The following is a 26655-nucleotide window of genomic DNA, read 5'->3' as shown; positions in this document are numbered from 1 at the left end:
GCAACGGGAGAGGCCACAACAGTGAGAGGCCCGCATACCGCAAAAAGAAAAAAAAAAAAAAAAGAAAATCTAGAAATCCAGAAAAGTATAAAGGAATAAATATAATAACTAACCCATACTCAGATAAGTAATAAAGTAATAAATAACTCAGATCCACACACTGCTAAGGATATTGGTAAATTGACTTACACACTTTTTATATATTATGTATATATGTATATGAATATAGTTGAGGTCATACTGTATATATATTTTGCATTTGGCTTTTTAAAAATATAAGACAAACACCAAATTTTTACTCACATTTTAAATGCCTGCCTAATGTTTTACTTTATCAACATTCCTTAAATCTCAGGTGTTTGTATTTCCAGTGTTTTGCTATTATGTATCTTGCTACTCTAAAAATCTATTTTTGCACAAGCTTCATCCACATTCCACAAAAATTTTCTAGAAGGGGAAGATAAATAATCCTTTTATAGTATGACGAGTATTTTTTGTGTTGATTCATTTCCTAATAATTTGTGAATGTCCTTAAGTAAAGTTTATTTGGTATATTTGCTTGCAATCTGAGAAAAATTACTGGCAGTAGCCTTTTTAAAAATAAAACTTTGTTGTTTGATGCTCTGCTTCTAATATCATTTTAATGCTGTTTCGTACTTTCATGTCAGTAGGTGGACCTAACGAACATTACCGTTAAAGGACAAAACCTCATTATTCCATCTCCAGACTCGGATGTGTTGTATGTGCTTCTAGAACGTGCAGTTTTCTCTTCCGGCATCTTGGGCTATCCTATTACTGACTTCCTTTGAACAAGAGGACGTGAAATTAAACTGTGATCCTTCTTTTGTTTTTTTTAAAAACTAGATACTAATGGAAGAAATGTTCACATATTGAGGTATGGGGAAAGTCATCCTGGCTTATACGTAATTTAACTTGAATTTTATGCTAACTAAAACAGCTGGTTTGTGGCCTATCAAACATACACTGTACCTCTGCTTTAATCATTAAAGAAAAGTGCATTGACCCTGTCCGTGTTAAAATTAGAGCTCTTTCCTTGGCAGCCAATGCTGGTACTCCTTCAAAGATAAGACTTCCTTCCTGGTGCCAAGGCCATACTGACTGGCTGTGTACATGCTAATCTGTTTTTTTGAAAACTTGAAGGAATGCATCCCTGACTTGTTTGATATTCTTTGTTCTGACAAAATATAAAACTGTTGAAAACCATGCTTTTCAGGAGCAGTTCCTCAGAGTTATCTGAGAGGCTGTGTCCAGGGCTGTAGGCCTCAGTTAAAACTCTTCTGTTCCTGTTATGGATTGTTTATTGATTATTTCCAGCAACAATACTTTTATATGCACTGCATTTCTCATGAATACAAGAATACAACCCTTCTCAAGAATACAACCCTTCCGTTTTCCCATCTCTAGGAACTGGCCTCTGCTCACCTCCCCCACTGTATCCCCTTTTTCTAAAGGCTGCATAGGTTTTCATGCTACCAAGTTAATACTCTTGTTTAAGAAATCTTGTGTTTGACACCCTTAACCCACTGAGGTGTAGTGAACCTGCCTTCTGCCTGGGATTTGGGTCTCTCTGTAGTTTTTGTTTGTTTGTTTTTGGCTGTGTTGGGTCTTCATTGCTGCGCACGGGCTTTCCCTAGTTGCGGCGAGCAGGGGCTACTCTTCATTGCTGTGCGTGGGCTTCTCATTGCACTGGCTTCTCTTGTTGCGGAGCATGGGCTCCAGGTGCGCGCGGGCTTCAGTAGTTGTGGCTCGTGGGCTCAACAGTTGTGGCTTCCCAGCTCTAGAGCGCAGGCTCAGTAGTTGTGGCACACCGGCTCAGTAGTTGTGGCTTGTAGGCTCTAGAGTGCAGGCTCAGTAGTTGTGGTGCACAGGCTTAGTTGCTCCGTGGCATGTGGGATCTTCCCCGACCAGGGATTGAACCCGTGTCCCCTGCGTTGGCAGGCGGATTCTTAACCATTGTACCACCAGGGAAGTCCCTGGGCCTCTCTGTATTTGCTTGTCTTTGTTTTATAAAGTTATTCTCCTCCATCCTCCCGGGAAAGACTCTCAAGCTTGGACCCAGCCACGCCTCCCCACCTTGGCCCTACCCACATCCTGGTCCCGCCCCCTTCGGGCCCTAGCGTTCGGTTTCCATGGTTATACCGCTGCCTCCGAGAGAGCCCAGCTGCCCAGAAGGCCCCCGCAAAGACCCCGGTGAAGAATCGGGTAGACGCGGCTCCAGCTCTCCATTCAGGCCTCCGCGCCCTTGAGCCCGGGGTGTACCCCGCGAGGAAGCGAGCGTTGGGCCGTGGACAGAGCCTGGGCCGCTGGGGCATCCCGTCTAGCCTGGTTGAGGCTGAACTGTCGGTAAGGACTCCTTTCGGGGCGCCGCCGCTGAACGGAAACATTGGTCACTTCCGGCCGGAGGCGCCCAGGTCCGCAGGTCAGGTTTCTAACCCGTAATGCGCCGGCGCCTGAGCCATCTCGCTGCTGCTCGGGGACCCTTGCACGCCTCCGACGGCCTGAACTTGAGGGTTTAGGCTTCCCAGAGTCAAGCAGGGGCGGGTACCGAGGGGAGTCGTGAGCAGCCCGGGCCCGGCGCCCGAGGGCGCTCGCGCACGCGCACACGCAAGGCTAAGCTTTGAGCACGGGCTCGTTAGGAGCTGCTGTTTTAAGCGCTTACCTTATGCCACGCACTATTTTAACCACTAAATGTATAGAATTCAGTCCTCGCGACAACTCCGGGGAGACGGTAGTAGTCGAATCTATATTTTTCAGATGAGAAAACCGCTTCAAAGAGAGGTGAAGCAAGGCTTCCCTGGTGGCGCAGTGGTTGAGAGTCCGCTTGCCGATGCAGGGGACACGGGTTCGTGCCCCGGTTCGGGAAGATCCCACATGCCGCGGAGCGGCTGGGCCCGTGAGCCATGGCCGCTGAGCCTGCGCGTCGGAAGCCTGTGCTCCGTAACGGGAGAGGCCACAACAGTAAGAGGCCCACGTACCGCAAAAAAAAAAAAAGAGAGGTGAAGCAGGTGCCCGAGGTCTCAGCTAGAAAATGGTCAGGTCACGATGGAAACCGGGCACTCCGGTTCTATTGGACAAGATGACAAGTGTTGTTGACCTTACCTGAACCCTAATAATGCTGAAAGTTAGCTTTATCTACCTGGGATTGCCTTTGTTATTCTCTACATGCTTCTTTCCCCTGTGCTCAGTTACTGGTACGAATCAGAAAACCTGATAGCCATTAAAACCCGCCACCTTTTCCTGGTTTATAGTAAATGGAATTAATAACCAGGAGTTCATTTTTTCCCATGATGCATAACTCCTGTAATATCTTTTGCTTTTATGTTTTTAATCAAGAGTCTAAATGCCAACTTGGATGTGCTAGAAAGAGAATTTAGACGATCCAAGCAAGAATTGTTTTCCAAGAGTCATTATAATTATGAAAGGTCATTTAGTGAATGTGGTGGAATAAGCATTTCCTCTTTCAAGCTGTACTCGGCCGCCTACACAAATGGGAGTGGGGTTTCTCATTAATTCTACTCCTCCCTGCCCCCAGTAGTGTTTAACTTTTTTTTTTTTTTTTTTTTTTTGGCGGTACGCGGGCCTTTCACTGTTGTGGCCTCTCCCGTTGCGGAGCACAGGCTCCGGACACGCAGGCTCAGCGGCCATGGCTCATGGGCCCAGCCGCTCCGCGGCATGTGGGACCTTCCCGGACCGGGGCACGAACCCGTGTCCCCTGCATCGGCAGGCGGACTCTCAACCACTGCGCCACCAGGGAAGCCCTGAATAACCTTTTTTTAAATTTAAAAATATCATGCTATAAATGTACTTTTGGTGACCACCATCATTTAAATAAAGAGGGCATGTTTCAATCATTTGAAACATTCCAATTGCTCTCACTGTCATTTTTATAAATATGAAACAAAGTAATGAAAACAGGAGGGGCCTAGATACTCGTAAATACTAATAAGTTAATAAATAATATGACTACAAATATGTTAGTGGTGAAATCTAAAGAGGAAAAAACAGTGTATAAATGCAATTTAAAAAAATCTTTTTATTTAGCCAGAATGCCTCCCACTCAGGCTGAAAGTGTTATAAAGAGTATCATTCGAGAAATAGGACAAGAATGTGCAGCCCATGGAGAGATTGTTTCTGAAACTCTGGTTGCTTTTATGGTAAGCATGAATACTTTTGTGAATTACTGTTTTATTAAAAAATGTGCTTAAGCAGTGCCCATTTTCCTCTTAAAATTCTGAAGTGTTTTCCTAACTGTTATTCCGTTGAAAACATACTGTTGGACAAGTTAGCCAAAAATATATTTTTTAATCCTATAAAGCATGTTAGTTCTCGATTTACGAGACTGACTTAGAAGATCTTGATAAGTTTTAGAAACATCAATTTTTCCTATGTGGGAGTTTTTTTAAGATGTATTTTTGTTCACTGTTGTAAAAATTACTGATTGCCTTCATCTCGGAGAGGTAGCAGTGAGCGATGGCGTGAAGCGAGATCTTAATTCCCTGCCCAGGAGTTGAACCTGGGTAGCCTGAATGAAAACCAGGAATCCTAGCCACCAGACCAGCAAGGACTAGAGGCTAGAAGCTATTTTTCCCTGGCTCTTGCTCCCAGTGGAAAATGCATTTCTCACGGAGGCAAAAACTGTAAAAACAGGTAGAAAGTTTATTATTAGAGACACAGCACAACAACAAGTGGGAGAGCACACAGAGAAACGTTTGTTTAGTTAAGACAGAAGCAAGGCAGGGACTTCCCTGGTGGTGCGGCGGTTAAGAATCCGCCTGCCAATGCAGGGGACACAGGTTCGAGCCCTGGTCCGGGAAGATCCCACATGCCGCGGAGCAACTAAGCCCGTGTGCCACAACTACTGAGCCTGTGCTGTAGAGCCCACAAGCCACAACTACTGAGCCCATGTGCCGCAACTAGTGGAGCCCGTGTGCCTAGAGCCTGTGTCCTGCAACAAGAGAAGCCACCGCAATGAGAAGCCCAGGCACCACAATGAAGAGTAGCCCCCGCTCGCTGCAACTAGAGAAAAGCCCGTGCGCAGCAACAAAGACCCAATGCGGCCAAAAATAAATAAATAAATTTATTTAAAAAGAAAAATAGAAGCTAGGCAGAGATGCACATCTGGAAAGAAAGGGTGTGGGCGTCCTCCCTAATGAGGAGGAGTGCAGTAAACAGGCAGTTAAATCATTTATGTAGGTCGGTTTTTCCAGGTCTTTGCCTTCCTTCTGGCAATCGTCTTGTTTTTTCCCCCCTAGCTAATTTGTTTCAGGACCCTTTCCCTAGGTGCGCATGCACCTCTCAGCCAAGATGGATCTCGATGCAAAGGCATCTGGGAGAAGCAAGACTCACTGTGGCCTGGCATTGTCCCTTGACTTTTTTTTTTTTGCGGTACGCGGGCCTCTCACTGTTGTGGCCTCTCCTGTTGTGGAGCACAGGCTCCAGACGCACAGGCTCAGCAGCCATGGCTCACGGGCCCAGCCGCTCCGCGGCATGTGGGATCCTCCCGGACCAGGGCACGAACCCGTGTCCCCTGCATCGGCAGGCGGACTCTCAACCACTGCACCACAGGGAAGCCCTGTCCCCTGACTTTTGACCCCCCAAGGAGACTTTCTGCGCACGCCTAGTGTCTCCCTTGCCCCAAGGGTGGGGTGGGAGGGAAGCGGAGATCCCTTGATCCTTCACTCAAACAAAATTGTGCCCCTCTTTGTTCTCGCCATGACTGTTATCTTAAGGCATCCCCAAGAGACAAAACTTGGCTATTTACCCTGTCCCTGTGGTAGCTTCCATTTCGGAGAGTAAATAGGAGACTGATTTTAAATGTCTAACCTGGAGCCCATCTAACTCCTGTCTCAGGAAATGCAAACAGGAGACTAGCTGTAAGTGTCCGGCCTGAAGCCCACTTTTTGCTGCCCTATGAAATGTAAACAGGAGGCTAGAGGTAAATGCCTAGCCTGGAGCCCATCTGTCTCCTGCCTCAGTCTCTCTACTCTTGCTTTTGTTTTAACAATACACAATGAAAAATACGATAAAAATATTCAGTTTCCCAATGTAAAATCTAGCTATTGTTTTCAACCTGTTTCTCCATGTCCTTCTTCTGACACCATGTTCAGATTTGAGGCTTATTGCTCCCTTTCTTCAGCCTCTAATGAAGGTGTGGATGAACTGGGTTATAAGAAAATCAGCTGAACAATCAACTGCTGGGTAGTCAAGAGGCAGCTATTTAAAAAATGGAACATTGTTAAACTAATTTTGTAGTAACATGAAGTAAATGTAATGGACTCTTTCCTGCTCTCAGGTGAAAGCTGTTGTCCTGGACCCAAGTAATGGCTTTAACACGGATAGAATTCTCATAAAAGATGATGTGCAGAAACTTATAAAGGTGATTATCCAACAGTTCTCAAATTTTGGATTATTTACTTGCAATTCTTTTTTTTTTTTCTTTTTGCGGTATGTGGGCCTCTCACTGTTGTGGCCTCTCCCGTTGCGGAGCACAGGCTCCGGACGCGCAGGCCCAGCGGCCATGGCTCACGGGCCCAGCCGCTCCGCGGCATATGGGATCCTCCCAGACCGGGGCACGAACCCGCATCCCCTGCATCGGCAGGCGGACTCTTAACCACTGCGCCACCAGGGAGGCCCAACTTGCAATTCTAAATGTAGTATTTGTGTTGGTCAATATTGCCTTCAGCTCCGTGAAAGAAACCCCACCAGATAGTGGTGCAAACAAATGAGAGGTTGATTTTTTCTCATAAAACGAAGTCTAGAGGTACATAGGCTATTTTTCCTGACTTCCTGGGTCACCATCGTGCATGTGTTTTCACCCCAGGGTCACAAGTTAGCTCTCCCACCTCTAGGCAGGCATAAGGTAAGAGGACAAAGGTCAAAATGTGTGTGCAACTGGGTCTGTCACTTTCTTTTTGGAAAATAACAGGCTTTCCCTGAATCCCTCCCGTCTGTTTGCATTTATTGACTAGAATGATACAGCAGGTGAGCCTGGAATATTGATTTGTTTTTTCTTTCCTTTTTTACCTGACCAAGTCTTTGCCTAATCCAGACTGGGGCTTTGTCAGGAAGGAGGGGTATGGTTACTGGCAGGTAGCAGTGTCTGCCACAGTATTTTAGAGACATCTTGTTATTAATCTAATGTTACATTGAGAACATTATTAGCTGACTTGTCATATACTGTAAAATTATAGTGCTAAATTAAGATCCATATAATTATTGATTCAATGTAATTTGTGTTTTTCATTTCTAAGGGAAGAATTGAACCCAGAGCAAAGAATTCGTTAGAATCAAGTAGGTGTGCCTGAAAAGCGATTTTAAGAACTAAAGAGGGCAGGAACTTTAGACATTATTAATTTTTTCATATGTTTTAAGTTTGACTCACTGGGTTTAGATGCTTAAATATTTATTTTCTAGATATTCCTCAATGTATTTCCTAAAATTTCAACATTTATCTTTTTCTTCCTGAGCTTAATGATTTTAATTCCCTCCTTCACACAAAAGACTTGAAACAAGCTTTCGCAGACTTGTACATGATATTTTCTGAGCTCAGACAAATGGCAGAGAGAATTTTCATCATCTCCATCTTCTCTCACAGCCAGCAGTTCACATAGTGGAGTGCAGGTCTGTCTGCAGATGCTAGAGGGTCAGGAAGAGCTTTGGAAGCTTGGAGCTGGGGAATATGTCGTTACGATAACTGGGCAGAAGAGACTCCGTGATTCTCTAAGTCAGTTGAGAGCTGGGTCTTTCTGTGCTGAATTTGAGAATGTGGTATAAGGCCTGTTTTTAGCGATAGGGGAAATGACTGATGGTTATTCAGAAAGTTGATTGGACAGCCGTGGAGGAGAATCAAGGAGGGGCAGAAAATGTTTTTCTCCTTTTCATGGCTCAAGAAGATTTTTTTGTTTCTCTTCCAACTCAACTAAGTTGGAAAGAATCAAGCTCAATATACTTTTTCTTTAAATTTATTTTTTATTGAAGTATAGTTGATTTACAATGTTGTGTTAATTTCTGCTGTACAGCAAAGTGACCCAGTTATACACTTATATACATTCTTTTTTATATTCTTTTCCATTATGGTTTATGCCAGGATATTGAATATAGTTCCCTGTGCTCAATACACTTTTAATATGACAGGTATATTAACTGTCAATTTATATAATAATTCAAGTGATAAAGATTGTTTTCCTCTTTCTCAATTAAAAATCATGTTGATGAGCTAGTCTGTGCTTGGAACGGCACTTCTCCACCTGGAGGGGTCCAGGTGCGTGGGTCCCCTAAAGATAACGTTCCGTCCTCACTCCTGCTTTCCCCTCTTCCTCCTCCCAGGGAAGGAGGGTTGGTGGCCTGGGAGTTGGGTTGAGGGTGAAGCTGTTGATGTGCCCGCTGGGTGCAGACATAATAAAGTCTTAACAGGTGAGATGGGGGAAGACTGGGCTTGGGGGGTGCACAAGAGAGAAGAAAAGAAAAATTCAGGTTGATCCTCTATTCTAAAGGGGTAAAGCAGAGAAGGGATGAGCCATCTATGTTTGGGGAAAAACAGGAGAAAATGGACCAGAGGAAGAAATTTTGAAACAGAAGGTAGAGCCAGAGAAAGTCTGTGAGCAGGGGACGTAGCCTCGGCAGCTTTTTATAAAATGCACATGACCTCCACCATCAGCAAAAAAGAGTGTTAAGGCTCAGATAAACAGTAATGAGGGGCTTCCCTGGTGGCACAGTGGTTAAGAATCCTCCTGCCAATGCAGGGACATGGGTTCGAGCCCTGGTCCGGGAGGATCCCACATGCCGCGGAGCAACTAAGCCCGTGCATCACAACTACTGAGCCTGCGCTCTAAAGCCCGTGAGCCACAACTACTGAGCCCACGTGCCACAACTACTGAAGCTCATGTGCCACAACTACTGAAGCCCACACGCCTAGAGCCTGTGCTCCACAACAAGAGAAGCCACTGCAATGAGAAGCCTGATCACCAGAAGGAAGAGTAACCCCCGCTCGCCACAACTAGGGAAAGCCCATGCACAGCAACGAAGACCCAACGCAGCCAAAAATAAATTAAAACAAAGAATAAACAAAAACAAAAAAAAACAGTAATAAGGGACTCAGGAAGAGCTGTAGACAGGAGCATAAGCGTCATGGCACATTCACCCACATTCAGGCTGCAGAGACTAAGCAAAAGGTCAAGTTCCTTGCCTCCAACTAGACTTTTAGTCACTTGGGTATGGTAATATTGGTTAACTCAGGGGGAATAGCTTATTACTTAATAAATGTTGTTGGTTAAGTAAAACTATAAAGTGTAAAGTCCTCAATGAGAAAAAAAGTAATAAAAATGGTCATTGGTAGATAAATATCAGAAATAATGGCTTTGCTGTTGCCTTTGATTTTGAGAATAACTTTGGAAAATACTTCTGATTGTTTCAGAAAATATAACTGGAAGCATGTATGTGATTTTCTTTTTTAGCTTTGCGTGACTCGGCTATTGGACAGTAAAAATCCTTCCCTGGATACCATTAAGATGCAAGTCTATTTTGATATGAATTATACAAGTCGAGGTAACATATATCTACCGATTTTGATACCCTAAGGGTGTTGACTTAAAAAATGTTCACAACTTAAAAGTTGATAGTTATGTTTTATTCAGCGGGAAATTTTAGGACTTCAAGCCTGGGAGACGGCATCTCAAGTAACCCCGAGAGAACTGCTCTGAGGAGGGAAGCGGGGGAGTCAGGTTATATAGAAGTTTTGCAACAAAGGGCAGATAGTCTGAATGTCAAAAGAGTATTGTTAATGAAAGGAAACTGATATCCCAAATTAAGGAAATGAGGGCTTTTCTTTGTATGAGGAGATGCAAGAGTCTGGGCTCACTGATACGGACCTCAGCTATCTGGAGCCAGTATCCTGTGTTTTCACATCCTGAGTTTCCTCAGGGCTCACCGTGGGGAGTGGCTGCAGTCTGATGGCTGCTAGATGGCAGGTATTGTTTCCTTCCAGAGTTCCCTCAGGGCTCACCAGCTCACACTGGAGGGCTGCAAGTGCTCATGACTGTGACATCCTTTGTTTACTGAGATGGCAGGCAGTATTCCATTTCTCAAGGGCTTCATTTGGTTGACCAAGAACAATTTAGCTTTTTCATTTATCTTTTGAAATTTTTTCCGTCTTTGAAGAATGTAATAATGTTAGAGGTACTAAATGAGAAGAACACCAGTGGCCTTTGTGAGTGTCAGAAGTTTCCAAGTCTATTGTGTTTTGACTATTATACCACTAATACATAATAACTTAAAGCAACCAACTCACTGACGTTAAAAATTTTTAATTTGCTGATTTTATTTTTCCTGGTTTATATTAATATCGCATAATGCTTACCTAAATTATGTAACTTACCCAAAAATGAAGTGACTGATGGGAAATTTAAGCTTAGAACATACTTCCTTATGTAAATAGTTTCTTACATACATCAAAAATAAACTAGAAACGAGAAAAAAGGAAATGAAATTTCTCTATAGACTACACTGCCTCTGCCCCACTGTAATTCATTCATTATTAACCATTTGGTGATTTTTGTTGTCTTTTTTTCCCTCTCTGTATTAACCTTTCAGTTATGCTACATGTGTAAAATCATATATCTTGCTTTTTTGATCAGTAATATTTTAGAACAATAAATAATAGTGGAATTGGTGATGTAATTTAGATTTTTCTTAATTTCAAAGTTTGAGTTGTTTTTGTGGTAAGATTATAGCTATGAACTGGGCATGGTTGATATGTTAATTATTGCCCTTGTTATAGGGTGTCTTACTGACTTCGTTGCAAGAATTATAGTGCTGGTGAACTGTGGCTCCTTCCACAATTAAGCCTAAACCTCACTGAATTACAGGACGAAGGGAGAGGGATACCATTCTTGATGCAACATCATATTACAGTAATGATATTCAAAGGAAATTTATCTAGAACTAAAATAGAAATACACATAATTGAAGAGGAATATTTATACTACCTATATGGATATTTATATTAGATGTGTTTACATACAGTATACTACACCTACTTACCTAGAGAATATAGATAGTACAATATTTATACTGTCTGTGTTTATAATATATATTATAAATTGTCTTGTGTACTTTCTGCTTAAGTAGGAGGTTTTAGCCCTATCTGCTATTACGTTTGGATTGTCTTTTTAAAGGCTTACGTGTTTTGATAAAGCATGCCATTTAAATCGCAGTAGTAAATCTTTCCCACTAGATTTTTGTCTTGATGTTACTTGCTGACCACTGTTTATTTTTGCTTACTACATCTTACGAAAATACTTGTTTTCATGCAGTAGAATTGCCATACCAAGCCATTTTTTCCTCTGGTCCTATTTTCTTTTTAAAAAATATTTATTTATTTATTTATTATTATTATTATTTTGGCTGTGTTGGGTCTTCGTTGCTGCACGCTGGCTTTCTCTAGTTGCAGCGAGTAGGGGCTGCGCTTCCTTGTGGTGCGTGGGCTTCTCATTGCCGTGGCTTCTCTTTTTTTTTTTTTTTTTTTTTCTTTTTGCGGTATGTGGGCCTCTCACTGTTGTGGCCTCTCCCGTTGCGGAGCACAGGCTCCGGATGCGCAGGCTCAGCAGCCATGGCTCACGGGCCCAGCCGCTCCGCGGCATATGGGATCCTCCCAGACCGGGGCACGAACCCGTATCCCCTGCATCGGCAGGCGGACTCTCAACCACTGCGCCACCAGGGAGGCCCTGCCGTGGCTTCTCTTGTTGTGGAGCATGGGCTTCAGTAGCTGTGGCATGTGGGCTCAGTAGTTGTGACTCGTGGGCTCTAGAGCACAGGCTCAGTAGTTGTGGTGCACGGGCTTAGTTGCTCCATGGTATGTGGGATCTTCCTGGACCAGGGCTAGAACCCGTGTCCCCTGCATTAGCAGGCGGATTCTTAACCACTGCGCCACCAGGGAAGTCCCTGGTCCTATTTTCTTATGTGAGAAGTATTCTAAGTATCAATATACGGAACATTGTCCTTTGCCAATTTTAGAGGAATTTCTCGAAGAACATCACCAGGTCGTAGAGTCTAGGTTAAGCTCTGTTAGCAGAGAAATTACAGATAGTCGAGCATGTGTTCGAGAAGAGCTGGAAAGCCTCTACCGCAAGATCGTCAGCTACGTGTTACTGCGCTCTGGGCTGGGGTCCCCAACAGACATCAAGACTGTCAGAGAGGCAACAGGTAAAAAATATACACCATTTCCATTCCATCCATGAACATAGTATCTTATAAAATATGTTGAATTTTAAGTATTGAAGTTTTCTTCTTTTATCTGAAAAAAAATTAGCACAAATAAGAGGTTAAAACTTAACCCAGATTTTTCTTACACAGTGTATCAACACTAAAACTCAAGTAGCACTTTTGGGAAGTGAATATTGTTAATCTCCTTAGAGCTGTATGTACCTAGGGGCCTATTACAATGGTTCACTACAGAAACATTGGCAGTATGATTAACCAGGCTGATTGGGGAATGGGGACTGCTGGGAGAGGAGATTTCCTACTGATGAAAGGCATTGAGTCTGTCACCTAGGATGGATGATGGGAAATGGCACTGTTTTATCCTCAGGAAATACTTGCCCACTTTCATACTTTAAGATAAGGAATAGGCAATATCTCTAATCTTCCCACGGCTTTCTTCCATAATTATTTTAAAGCATCTTTTTTTTTCTACTCAGAGCCCTAATTAGAAAGCTTGTTTTAATGCCCATTGCCAAAAAATTACTGATGGATGCTTAATTATGAAAATAGACGTGAGGCAATGGCATTATTTTCAGTAGCTCAGCTTTCTTGATAAATGCTGAATTTTGCCATGTATTCTGGAATCAGGTATCAGACATTTAAAGAATCATCTAAGTAACTCTATAAAGACAAGCCCCTTAACTTTCTGCTGAAAGGAACTTGTATTTTACGTTCTGATATCTTTACTTACCATTTTGTTGTCTTTACTGTGGTCTGTTTTAGCTGCCCTACAGAGTGTTTTTCCTCAGGCTGAGCTTGGGACATTTCTAACTCTTTCTAAGAAGGACAAAGAACGCCAGCTGAAAGAACTCACCATGATTGTTACTGGAATTCGTTTATTTAACCGAGACTGTGGAAAGGGAGGAAAAGGCATTGATGACTGTAGGTATATCATTAATTTAATTCTATAGGTTAGGTAAGTTTAAAATTTAATGGGAACAGAGGAAAATAATTCACAGTACACCACTGGCATTCGTAGATTTAAGGTTTGCAGTTTTGAGCATACCTTAGGTACAGCTACTGTTCATAATGTATAGTAATTTTTCATTTTATTGGGGCAAGACCTTAAATTTTATGTACCATGAAGCTAGTATGGGAGCATGAATCAGTAAAAGGATTGAGAGGGCCTTCTGGAGGCCAGCCTCCCCAGTTCAGTGGGGCTTTGTGTTCTTTACTTCCAGTCAAAGAACCAAAGGGGAATAAAATTCAGTGATTTAAAAAATAAAAATCACCCTGAAAAGCAAACCATTGTTGATGTGGTTAATGGAATGAAATGGTCCAAGAGGAGCTATCTGCAAGTCTGTAAATTCAGGAGCCTCTACTATGCTGTTATATACTTAATGCATTTATTATCTGTAAGTTTGAAAGTACTCATTGAAATATTTGCTCAAAGACCTACCAGTAGAAGTAACTTCCTTATGCATTTGGTACACACGTAGGCCCACTGAGAAGGTGTTAGTGTCTTTTTACCAGATCACTGATCTAGTACAATAAGGTAATTTTTTTTGCAATTTAAAAACTGTTCTAAAAAGTCAATTCCCATTCTTCATAAAGTTTCCTGTCTTGCTAGACAATTCTGTTATTTTTCAGTATACCAGTATCCCAGTGAGTTTCTTAAGTGGTACACTTCTATTTTCTTTTTTACCAGTAATAAAGAAGATACACAGAAGGAGAGATACAGTGGCTTTTCTAGAGGCACATAGTTAATACAGCACATAACACCAACACCTGTCTATTCTTTAGCATCTTCTATATTTTAGTAGCAAAAGCTGATCTGCTTTAACTTTTGGTTATTATTCTGGCAATGTCTTCTTTTTTTTGAATATGCCTCCTTATTGTTAATTTGGTTGAGGAAAAAACTAACTCAACCTAATGTTTAAATATGACCACTTTCTAGGCTTTTTCTTCAGAATCTTTTTAGATTGCCTCATGTCTCTCTTATTTTACCTCTCAAACCAGTGCCAGCTATTCTACAGGAAGCAATCCCAGCCACCACTCAGCATGTTGATTCCCAACTTGAGGTGGCCCAGGACCAGGCATACCGCTACACAGCCATCCTCGAGAAAGTAGCAAAGAACCCACTCTTGAGTCAAGAACTTCAGCCCTGTATGTTAAAAGAAGCACTATATAACATGCGACAATATGAGATCTTCCTTCAGATCATTTTGGTGAGTTAATGTCATAAGAGCTGGTCTTTCCCACAGAATGCAGCCTCTTTGTATATATATTCTTTGCTTTGAATTAAATATTTAGTTTAATTTTTAAAAAACCCACTGGTTAGACAAAGATTTTTTTAAAAGTAGAGTTGATTTACAATATTGTGTTATTTCGGCTGTACAGAAAAGTGATTGAGATACACACACACACACACACATAACACACACATTCTTTTTTTGTATTCTTTTATATTATGGTTTATCATAGGATATTGACTATAGTTCCCTGTGCTATACAGTAGGACCTTGTTGTTTATTGCCACCTGTTTATATATTATGGGGTGAAAACAAAAGATAGAACCAGGTCGTTGATAAAGAAGGCAACCTTAATAACTGCTCAGTATATATTGCATCTGTAGGATCAAGAACTAAAATAGAAATGGGAAAGTTGGATGTTGATTTTAATGAAGATGTGTTGGCAGGAATGGATCTTTGGTAGTTGATTCTCTTTGTTCCTGGGTAATATGATTGTTGCATGGTTGCCGTAGTTAAGCAGGTATGTGTGTATATATGTAAGCAATGCTGCATTGTTTGCTTTCATTCAGAGCAAGTGTCTAACATATAGTTTGGCAGGTTGTTGGCACTCAAAGAACTTTTATGTAATTATTTGTTCTAATTGTAAAAATTGGTAGAAAAGATTTTTATTTCTGATGTTTTTAGATCTAATGAACAAGCCAAACACTATCCCCGGAGAGCTGGAAAATATGAAGTAGTGATTTTAAACTTTTTTTTAAAGCAGCAGAGCCGTTTCAGATGGAAACTTATTCAAAATCCTAAAAATATAAAGCAGGTATCTAGATGAAAGGATTGGAGGACCTTTTCACCAAGGAGCATCCCCAAGCCACCCTAAGATTCCAGGGAACACAGTTTGTTAACTACGTCATGGCAGCAAGCTATGTTTCCACCTGTTACTGTTTTGTTTCTATTTTTTTCCCCCTAGCTGTATTGAGGTATAATTGACAAAGTTGTAGGATATTTAAAGTGTACAGTGTGATGATCTGATATACATACATACTGTGAAAGTATTCTCCCACTGAATTAATTAGCACATCCATCCCCCGGTCACTGTTTACCTTCACACAGCCTCTATTTTCCAAACACCATAAGACCGCAGGGTCAGTGGAACTGTCTTTTGTACAAGTGAACACTAATGTCTTGAGGGACAGAACAAGCTGTATTCTGCTCCCTCTTCATTTTCACTTGTATCTTAATGACTCACTACCACTTCTGGCTGCACTCAATTTGTCTTCTCTCCTTACCTCCGCTACAGAGAATAGAAAGATCACATCCAGAAGACATGACTGCATTGCAACAGACTAGGAGTGGTCCTCACAGCTGACCTACTATCTAATTGCCTTCAGAAGGGAGGACTCTAAATCAACTATTTGAAACCAAATCATTCTTTAGGGTACATGTTCCCCTAAGACTTGTGGCTAGCAGCCTTATGTAAGAGGATTTCACGGTCAGTTTATCTTGAGTGCATACAGGTCCACAGGAGCAGAATCTCACATTTACTTTTGCCATTTATGTCCAGAAGGGATGTTATAAGAAAGATCTTTGGGAAACTGTCACACATACTGTAAGGATGTTGTAGAGGACATTGTTCATTATATAGTATTTTCTCACAGCTTTCACTCCTGAAACATATTCAGCCAACTAACTGACAGTCTTATATTCTCATTGGAGTTCTTACTCTCAGAGCTAGAGGGACGGTTAATAGAGTGTAGAAGTGATAAATGTGGGTCCTGCAGCCAGACTGCATGGGTTCTAATCCCGACTTTGCCACTTACGAAATCTGTGTCCTTGACCAAGTTGCTTGACTTCTCTGTGCCTTGGTTCCCACGTTCGTAAAAAGGGGTTACTGATAGTCTCCACTAGGTAAATAAGGTAGAATAGTGCTTGCAGACGTGAGAACTCAGTAAACGGATGATGATGATGGTGATGATGATGGTGGACAATGATGTCAGTGTTTATTACCATCACCATCATCGGGGCATTAGCAGAACAGCTCTGATTTCATCTCAGTGGGGGCACAAGCTCTTATTTTTCTAGACAATATCTCATTTCCAAGCCCTCTGTTGCTCGTGTTATTAGAAAGTTCACATTCTTGTCTTAACACTCTTTATGACTGTCTCATACTCCTTTCAGTCAGGGTCAGGATGAGTTTTCTTAACCTTCTGACTTTTTTGCTGGTTAGTCAGTGTTTCTTTTTGTTGTTGTTGTTTTTACTGAGATATACTTGATTTACAATGTTGTATTAGTTTCAGGTGTACGACGTAGTCATTCAAAATTTTATAGATTATACTTCATTTATAGTTATTATAGAATATTGTCTACATTCCCTGTGCTGTACAATATATCCTTGTAGTTTATTTATTTTATACATAGTAGTTTGTACCTCTTAATCCCCTACCCCATCATGCCCTCCCCCACTCCCGTCTTTCCACTGGTAACCACTCGTTTGTTCTCTATATCTGTGAGTCTGCTTCTTTTTTTAATATTCACTAGTTTGTTTTATTTTGTAGATTCCACATATAAGTGGTAACATACAGTACTTGTCTTTCTCTGTCTGACTTATTTCACTGAGCATGATACCTTCTAAGTCCATTGCAGATACAGATGGCAAACTTTCATTCTTTTTTATGGCTGACAAGGATATGATAGTTTTTAGCTATCCAACCTCCCCCATCGATCTACCTTAGTTACAGTTCAGGTTAACTGTTACAGAATGGATACAGTTTAATCAGTATTATCACTAGGTTATAAAGTACGTCAGTTTATGTTTAGCTGAAACCTTTTCCTGAGTATGAAATCTATGAATACTCTTTTTTTAAAGTCACATTATTTGAACAGATATTAATGTGCTCTTTTGAAGTATTGATTTTGATACAAAATTTTTCTTTTGCCAATGCTACATTCAGTTTACGTAGACGTTTGAAAAATCCAATTATAGTTTGGGTAAGATAGTGAGTTATTGTTTTTTGATCAGGACTTTATTTGCTGCAGTGAACAAATCAAATACTCTGGAAGAGAAAAGGAAGGGGTGATTGCAGTCTTGTTGACTGTCTTAGCTGAGAGAACAGAATTCCATCTGCTGTGGGCTTTTGAAGAGCAAGGCAGTCACCATAGAGAGAAAACCAGTTATTGTTATCGTACAAGTAAATGTTGCATGACGCACAACATTTCTCGAAATATGTAAGTCAAGACTTTCATACACTTCCTCCCCGCAAGATATGTCTGCAGGGCCCTTTCGTAGCATAGCTTATACAGGACTTCTTGATTTTTCTGATAATGCAAGTAAGATATCAGTTTGGTGGAATTTGTGCTTGTTTTAGACTTGTTGAAAAATGTCCGTGGAAGAAAGTATGAAAAACTTATAAATTAAAAAGTGAGGGAGAGGAAGAGGAATGCTAGGTTCACATGCGTTCTCCAAGCATTTTTTGGACTGTAGTATGATAAGAAAGTTGAAGAGACTTTATTCTTATTTTTTTCTCCAACAATCTCATTAGAAATATCTTTGTGTGAGGATGCTGTCAAGTTCGTGGTGGCAGGTACAGGCTTTTCAAGATGTGAATTTTATCATTGGTAACAAAAACTATCATTTTCCCGAAGTGACAGACTCATTTCATTCACTCTCAAGAAAATATCTTCCAATAGCTAAGGTGCAAAAACCATAGTTTGTCTGCCAGTTGTTCTTTCAAGTAAAAATGCTGTTCTACTGGAGGGGAAAAAGGCTATTTCAGCTTTCAATCCAGTCATGTAAGAGAACTATGTGTTTTAATATGCAATAGAAGTGTTTTATATATACTTTCTGTTTGATCACGCTGATTATTAAAAAGCTGTGCACTTAAAGGTCAAAATTCAATCAAATTAATACATTTTACTGCATCATCAAGGATAGTGCTAAGTGAAACTAGCTTTTTTATTGAGATACAATTGACATGTAAGATTATATTAGTTTCAGATGTATAACATAATGATTCCATATATGTATGACCACAATAAATCTAAATTCTTCGCCACATATCGTTACATTTTTTTTCCTTGTGATGAGAACTGTTAAGATCTACTCTCTTACCAACTTTCAGTTGTACAATACAGTATTGTTAACTAGTGATAGTCACCATGCTGTACATTACATCCCCACGACTTATGTATCTTATAAGTGGAAGTTTGTACCTTTTGACCACCTTCACCCATTTTGCCCACTCCCATCCCCCTCCCCTACCTGTGGCAACTACCAATCTGTTCTCTGTATCTATGAGCTCAGTTTTTTTTGTTGTTGTTGTTGTTGTTTAAATTTTTATTTATTTGTTTATTTTATTTTTGGCTGTGTTGGGTCTTCGTTTCTGTGCGAGGGCTTTCTCTAGTTGCGGCGAGCGGGGGCCACTCTTCATCGCGGTGCGCGGGCCTCTCACTGTCGCGGCCTCTCTTGTTGCAAAGCACAGGCTCCAGATGCACAGGCTCAGTAGTTGTGGCTCACGGGCTTAGTTGCTCCGCGGCATGTGGGATCGTCCCAGACCAGGGCCCGAACCCGTGTCCCTGCATTGGTAGGCAGATTCTCAACCGCTGCGCCACCAGGGAAGCCCCATGAGCTCAGTTTTTTGTTTTTTTTTTTTAAAGTTTCCACGTATAGCAGTAAGGTCCTATTGTGTATAGCATGGGGAATTATATTCAATACCTTGTAATAACCTATAATGGAAAAGAACCTGAAAAACTTTTTATATGTATGACTGAATCACTTTGCTATACATCAGAAACTAACACAACATTGTAAATCAACTGTACTTCAATTTAAAAAAAAGATTCCAGAGACTTCCCTGGTGGTCCAGTGGTAAAGAATCCGCCTTGCAATGCAGGGGACACGGGTTCAATCCCTGGTCAGGGAACTAAGATCCCACATGCCACAGAGCAACTGAAGCCCCCGTGCCACAACTACTGAGCCTGTGCGCCTTGACTAGAGAGCCCGTGTGCCACAAACGACAGAGCCCACGTGCCCTGGAGCCCGCACACCACAACTACAGAGCCCACCCACCCAGCCTTCGTGCCACAACTAGAGAAGAGAGAACCTGCACGCCACAATTAGAAGAGAGAAGCCTGCATGCCACAACAAAAGATCCCTTGTGCCTCAGCGAAGACCCCACGTGCCACAACTAAGACCTGATGCAGCCAAAAATAAATAAAAAAATAATAAATCTTTAAAAAAAGAATAAATAAAAATTAAAAAAAAGATTCCAGGGCTTCCCTTGTGGCGCAGTGGTTGAGAGTCCGCCTGCCGATGCAGGGGATACGGGTTCGTGCCCCGGTCTGGGAAGATCCCACATGCCGCGGAGAGGCTGGGCCCATGAGCCATGGCCGCTGGGCCTGTGCGTCCGGAGCCTGTGCTCCGCAATGGGGGAGGCCACAACAGTGAGAGGCCCGCGTACAGCAAAAAAAAAGATTCCACATATAAGTGAGATCATATGATATTTGTCTTTGTCTGACTTACTTCACTTAGTAAAATTCCCTCAAGTTTCACTTTTATTGCTGCAAATGGCAGGATTCCTTGATAATAATGCTGCAATGAACATGGGGGCACATATATCTTCTTGAGTTAGTGTTTTTGTTTCCTTCAGACAAATTCCCAGAAATGGAATTGTTGGGTGATGTGGTGGTTCTATTTTTAATTTTTTGAGGAACCTCCCTACTTTTTCCATAGCGGCTGCACCAAGTTACATTCCCACCAACAGTGCACGTGTGTTCCCTTTTTATCCCCACATCTTTGCCAACGCCTGTTATTTCTCGTCATTTTGGTAGTAGCCATTCTGTCAGATGCGAAGTGATATCTCATTGTGGTTTTGATTTTCATTTTCCTGATGATTAGAGATGTTGAGCAATTTTTTTGTGTACCTGTTGGCCTTCTGTATGTCTTCTTTGGAAAAATGTCCATGTAGAATTTTTAGTTGCAAAGTTCTTTTTGGTAAAATGTAAACAGGGTGATTGTTCTAGGACACTATCAGGAAAAATCAAGAAGTTCTGTGTGCCTAATCTGTGAATGGAGCCTGCAAGCATAGCTTGGGGGAGTAGGTCTGGAGTATCTTTACTTATAGTTTTTAAAGAAGTGTTAAGTATTGAATGTAACTTTTACTTTGGAGAACATATGCAGAATTATTTCTGTTTCTTGTTGATTGTGTACAAATCTAAAGACTTTAAGGACTGCATTTTCATATTTGATTTCTAAAAGAAAACTAGCAATCAAAGGGGAAAACTCTGAGGGGTAGAGAAGAGACTTATTAGATAGGATAAACAATATGTAAATTATTATTATAAATTTTACTTTAAATAAACAATGGGAGAATGAGGCAAGAGGAGGGGAGATGCTTAAAGAGTAGTATGGGTAAAATTGAAACAGGATGCACATTACATTGTGGATAAAAAAATTCATTAGTTGAAATACAATGATGATGTTTGGTATTTCTTATGCAGTAATATTTTTTTGTCATTTAAGAATAGTCTAGTAAAACATATAGTTAGGCTACAGATATCTGAGAATTCAAATGCAGTTTTTTTCTCTCCACGTAATTGTTACTCTTTAACACTGTGCTAATAACCCCATACCACTGCCATTTCTGATCACATCTTAGGATAGGAGCCCTGGGCTCAGATGATCTCAGGTGTAGAACCATGATTCTACCCCTCATTAGCTGTGTATCCTTGGGCAATTTACTTACCTTTCTGTACCTTGGTTTTCTTATTTGTACTTACCTCTTTTTGTACTTATAAGTATTTAATATGGCGTTTAGCACATAATAAGAATAAATGTTAGTAATTATTTCAGATTCATCATTTAGCACCTTATTTTCAGATTCCTATGGTTGTATGAGAAATATATTGTTTTTCTCTCAATGCTGTGATTTTTAACATTTTCTGCATTCTTGAATGCAATTTTTAAAAATCTGGGTATCAAAATAGTTTTCAAAGGAATACGTCATTAATATTATCTTTGAGGAATGGGAAAATAACAGTTCTAGAAAACTGTGTCAGAGGATCCACTGCTCGGAAATGCAATTATACTGAATATCAAAGAATACCAGTATACATTTGAGAAAAATTATAGCCATTGTATTTCAGAAGATTCATCCATTCAACAAATGTTTCTGGAGCACCATCCACATGCCAGTGCTGTTCTTGGTGGTGGGGATACCTTGGAGAGCAGAATCCTTTCTCTCACTGAGCTTACATTCAGGACATGTGGGGAGCAGGTAGGGCTTAAAATCTACATAATGTTTGTAGTAAAGTTATAAAAATATGAATGCCAATTATGTTGTCTTCACAGTCGGACATAATTACTTGTGCTCAAGAAGTGGAAATGAAGATAAAGCAGTTAGGAGCCCAACTGGAACAATTAAAATTTACTGTAAAGTCAAAGATGGCTGTCCCAACATCACAAGTCTTTGTAAGCATTTGTAATCCACTTTGACCTTGTTTAAAGGTGAATGTACTTTTAAGTCCTATAAAGTTGGATCAGAAGTAATTTTAATTTTATTTAATTACTAAAAATATAATATTAGCTTTATGTGAGGTGATCCTGTTGTTTTTGGTTATTTTGTAGTAATAATCCTATAACCAGGATGTTATAAGTTGGATGAGAGGATTCCCTTGGTAGGCCATTGCTACTCAACAAAGTGCAGATATATATTATAATAACCATAATATCAGTATTATCTGTGGCAACAGAAATAATCCATAGTGCAGTGTTGAAAACGTTTTTACAGTAGCTGGTTAAAAAATTGCCTTTAGCACAGAGGTGATGTAACTTGTGACCTTTCCGAAAAGACAGATAAAATCACTTTGTTTACCAGGCCTGCACTTATTCTGACTTTCTGATTATCTGTACCACCCTATGGGCAAATCTGGGAGCCCCAAAGAAGGACAAGATGTACATGCAGTATTTTATAGAGCATTTTGAGTCTCTAATCATTTTCTGTAATCATTCCCAACATTTGACTTTAAAAACCTGGAAACAAAAGGCTAAGTTGTTTCACTTATAAGTAGGGCCTGATTAATTTTTTATTTGTTGTATAAGTCAGTGACCTTTAATATGAATAAAAAATACTTTATGTCACTGACACAAAATCTTTAACTTATAAGCTCACAAGAAATGGCCCAAGATGTATCCCTACACTTTCCAAGTTCTTTTGAATTGTAACTGAGCCAGATAAATCTAATTATAATGAGTCATATTTAGCTTCTTTATAAAAAAGAAGCTATTTTCCCCTAGACCTTTTGAGGTGAAGCGTCCATGAATGTTTCTTAGGTGATCAGGTGTATTTGGCTTTTTTGAGTAAACTAACTTACTGGCAATCATACCAAAATAACATGCTTTGATATACAAGTTTATTTTCTCATAATTTATGCGTCCAATTTCTACTGAGATTCTATCGTCTAATTTCATGAGACTTTTACTTGTCTTATGGGAGAATTAATCTCTTTACAAAGAAAAATTTGTACTTATTTTTAAGAGTAGAGTGATCTGTAAGTTTATTAAGCAGTGACATTTTGAACATTTTTGTCTCTTCCTCAGCCCATCTTCATTGCCCTTTCCAATCTGTGGACTAGCTTTCAGGATGAGACTGTTTTGATTAGCATCCTCAGTAATTTAGCTACTCATCTTGAGCCATTTCTGGGGACTCATGAACTGTTCTTTCCTGAGAAAGTGATGCAAGCTCTTCTTGATGGAGTGACTGTGAAAACTGATGTGTGCAGAGTGAAAGAGCACATTGGTAACAGAAATCATCCATTATTTCCTCTTCAAATTACCTCGAGAATAAACTCACTCTTTTGTTTTAAAATTTTCAGGTGTATCTTTCTCGATTGTAAGACTGCTAATGTTCATTATAGAAAGTATGGAAAACAGAAAATATATAAACTGAAGAGTTTGCTATCCAGCAATAACCATTCCTAGTGTTATTGTTAGTGTTTTGGTTAACAATGATTTCCTGTTGCTTATAAGTTTCTATTGTAGTCTTAGTGATTTTATTATCGGTTTGTAGTAGAAAAGGGTATTAATCCTTGCTATATTTGTTGCAAATAAAGCTGCATTTCTTTGGAATGCTATTTGCCATATATCTACCCCAGATTCAGGTTGAAATTTATACATCAATAAATGTTATCCCGATAAAATTGAGCTTATTTTAGGCCCAGATGCATTGATCCTTATAGAAAGGCTGTCTTTATCAATAAACTTCCTTTTACTTTTTTAGTCCCTGCTGTCTTATTAAAGACAACTCAAAATTCATGAGAAATGTCAAAATAGAGTCTGGGATTTGAATTGTTGCCTAAAAAGAAAGTTTTTCCAGAAAGTGAAATTAGATCATTGACTCTCTAAATTTCCTTTTCACATTCTGTTTTCGTAAAAGCAAAAAATACCCTAGTGGCAGGGCAGGAATAAAGACGCAGATGTAGAGAATGGACTTGAGGACATGGGGGCGGGGGGGAGGGGGAAGCTGGGATGAAGTGAGAGAGTGGCATGGACATATATACACTACCAAACGTAAAATAGATAGCTAGTGGGAAGCAGCCGCATAGCACAGGGAGGTCAGCTCGGTGCTTTGTGACCACCTAGAGGGGTGGGAGAGGGAGGGTGGGAGGGAGGGAGACGCAAGAGGGAGGAGATATGGGGATATATGTATACATATAGCTGATTCAATTTGTTGTACAGCAGAAACAAACACAACATAGTAAAGCAATTATACTCCAATAAAGATGTGAAAAAAAAACCCGTAGCGGTACTTACTTCCAGCTGTAGCCACGGGGTCACTTGTAGTGTCTGCTGTTTGGATACAGAGCCAGAAACAGAAGTGTAGGTAGCACTGCAAAAGTAAGAACCTCGGGGATCAATGTTTTATAAATTCGCGTTTTTATTTGCGTAAAAAAAAATTGGCAAAACTAGGAAGACTTTTTAGAAGTGTGAAGAACAGAAAAGTATATCCTCTGTTACCAGAATTACTAAGTTACTGAGATGTTTCCTTGACTCTTTCTGCAGAGAACATTCTCAGTTGTTTAAAGAACTGACAGTCCTAGTATATAAGCATCATATTCAAAGTATTTTGCCACCTCGCGTATTATTAAGAGCTACACTGTCTTGAACGAAGTTAATTCATCTCTGTTTTAGTCACATAGCTGCTGGTCTCTTCTGCTCGTTTCCTGGGTGGTTTACTCTTCCCACTGAATATGGTTTTTCTTGTGCTCCTCTTTCATTTTAGGAGAGAGAGTAAATCTGGTGGATTTCAGAAAACTAGAATGGCTTTTCCCAGAAACAACAGCCAATTTTGATAAATTGCTGATTCAGTATCGGGGATTTTGTGCTTACACATTTGCTTCAACAGATGGTCTTCTTCTTCCAGGTACATCATTGGAAATAATACTGTCCTCCTTCTCCAATTTTTCTTTAAATGATGTGCCCTCATTGTTACTCACTCACTCACTTTGTAAAATTTTAGGTACTCTAATGGTGAACTAGGAAAGGAGCTACAAAGATGACCTAAATGCAGTATTTATCTTTGAAGTGCTCGCAGCATAACCTGATAGACTGACATAAACAAGAAATTATAATACAAGCGATAAGTGATGGAATGTGTATATAATGAAATATGGATGCTACAGTATCATAAAAGGGGGATGACCCATATGTCAATGAAGGATTTCAGAAGTGTTACGTGGCATTCCTAAAATAGATCGTCTTCCAAAGTGATTACTTGAAAGCGCAACACTAGTTTGACTGATATGTTTATTAAACAATATTCTTTGTCACTTTATGGTTATATTCCATTAACATAGATCAGGATTTCAGTATAAGGACATGGCCAATATTTTATCAAGTAAAATTTCTGTCATGTATATATTACTAGAACTTCTCTAAAGAGTAAATCAGAAATTGAGATGAAATAAATTATTATCCAAAAAGTGTCATGTGAATTGGCAATAGAATTATTACAAAGAAGTATTGGGATTGTGTGTATACAGGCTAGAGAACATACATATTGACTCATTTTTTTTTATGGTAGAGATTTTTTCATTATGCGAGTAATAGAAGGTTTACCTTGGGAGAACTGAGAGAATAGTATTCTGAGGTCCCGTGAGGGCCACTGACAGGAGAAAACAATCAAGAACCGTGAAGAAGTAAAAAGCAATAGAATGGAGATGATTTCTTTCTCCCCTTGTCTTTTTTTTTCTTCCCTTTGCTCCCCCCCCGCAAATCTCTCTCTCTCTCTTTCTCCCTCCACAAATAAGAAGGGAAAGGAGTCATGAGAGACACAAACACAGAAACATGGATGTGCGGTGACACAGAGGTAGCATGATGTGGTTGGAAAAGCTATGGGCCAAGATTGGGAGATCCTGGTTTCTTTTTCTTTTTTAATATTTATTTATTGTTTATTTTTGGCTGTGCTGGGTCTTAGTTGCGGCATGCGGGATCTTCGTTGTGGCATGCGGAATCTTTTTTTTTTTTAGTTGTGGCATGTGGGCTTCTTAGTTGCACATGCGAACTCTTAGTTGCAGCACACATGCAGGATCTAGTCCCCTGGCCAGGGATGAACCCGGGCGCCCTGCATTGGGAGTGCGGAGTCTGAACTGCTGGACCACCAGGGAAGTCCCGGGAGAGCCTGGTTCTAGTCCCCGTTGTCCCATTAGTAAACAGTAACTTTCAGCAAATCTTTTGTCTTTTGTGGACCTCAGCTTCCACGTCAGGAAAAGGAGAAGGACCAACTAGGAGGTCTGTTTGGTCCCTTCCAGCTCCTACCAACTATGATTCTAAGAAAGGGGGAGAAAGAGAAAAAAAGTGGAAGGGCTTGAGGGGCTTTGCGTTTAGAATCCTCTCAGAATCAGCTAGTCTGGAGACTTTATTTCTACGTGCTACAATATTTCCTGGGCACCAGCCACCTGCACTGCCTCGGAGGAATCCCGTGGGAGTCCCTCCTTCCTCGGGGGACCGCAGACCACAGGGCTTGAGTCCCCGGGTAATGCTGGGGCTTACCAGGCAGGGTCCTTTTCAGATGACATCATTGACTTTACTGCCCACCTCTCGTTCCCTTGTGCACTGCTCGAGCCCCACTGGCCTTCTTGCTATTCTCGAACATTCCGAGCTCATTTTCACCTGGAATCTTTTGCGCTTGCTATTCCCTCT

General features: G+C 40.6%; 1 protein-coding gene across 3 annotated transcripts in view; it reads left to right on the top strand.

Moving 5' to 3' along the window:
• The first annotated feature begins 2272 nt into the window (after window positions 1-2272).
• The window catches only part of CFAP206 (cilia and flagella associated protein 206), a 32277-nt gene continuing 7894 nt past the window's right edge, over window positions 2273-26655 (top strand). Inside the window, exons 1-10 of one of the 3 annotated variants that reach the window (XM_060115037.1) lie at window positions 2273-2364; window positions 4067-4175; window positions 6314-6397; window positions 9474-9564; window positions 12031-12219; window positions 13000-13158; window positions 14236-14444; window positions 21808-21927; window positions 23056-23254; window positions 24737-24877. In XM_060115037.1, the coding sequence (XP_059971020.1) occupies window positions 4068-4175; window positions 6314-6397; window positions 9474-9564; window positions 12031-12219; window positions 13000-13158; window positions 14236-14444; window positions 21808-21927; window positions 23056-23254; window positions 24737-24877 (1300 nt within the window). In that variant the 5' untranslated portion in view covers window positions 2273-2364; window position 4067. Of the gene's footprint in view, window positions 2365-4062; window positions 4176-6313; window positions 6398-9473; window positions 9565-12030; window positions 12220-12999; window positions 13159-14235; window positions 14445-21807; window positions 21928-23055; window positions 23255-24736; window positions 24878-26655 lie in introns of all 3 variants that reach the window. The other 2 variants (XM_060115036.1, XM_060115038.1) reach the window with 2 other exon arrangements.

The sequence above is a fragment of the Mesoplodon densirostris genome, chromosome 12, assembly GCF_025265405.1.
Source record: "Mesoplodon densirostris isolate mMesDen1 chromosome 12, mMesDen1 primary haplotype, whole genome shotgun sequence".
In the NCBI taxonomy this organism is placed as follows: domain Eukaryota; kingdom Metazoa; phylum Chordata; class Mammalia; order Artiodactyla; family Ziphiidae; genus Mesoplodon; species Mesoplodon densirostris.
The sequence above is the reverse complement of the archived record's forward strand: the minus strand, read 5'-3'. Positions and strand labels throughout refer to the sequence as shown.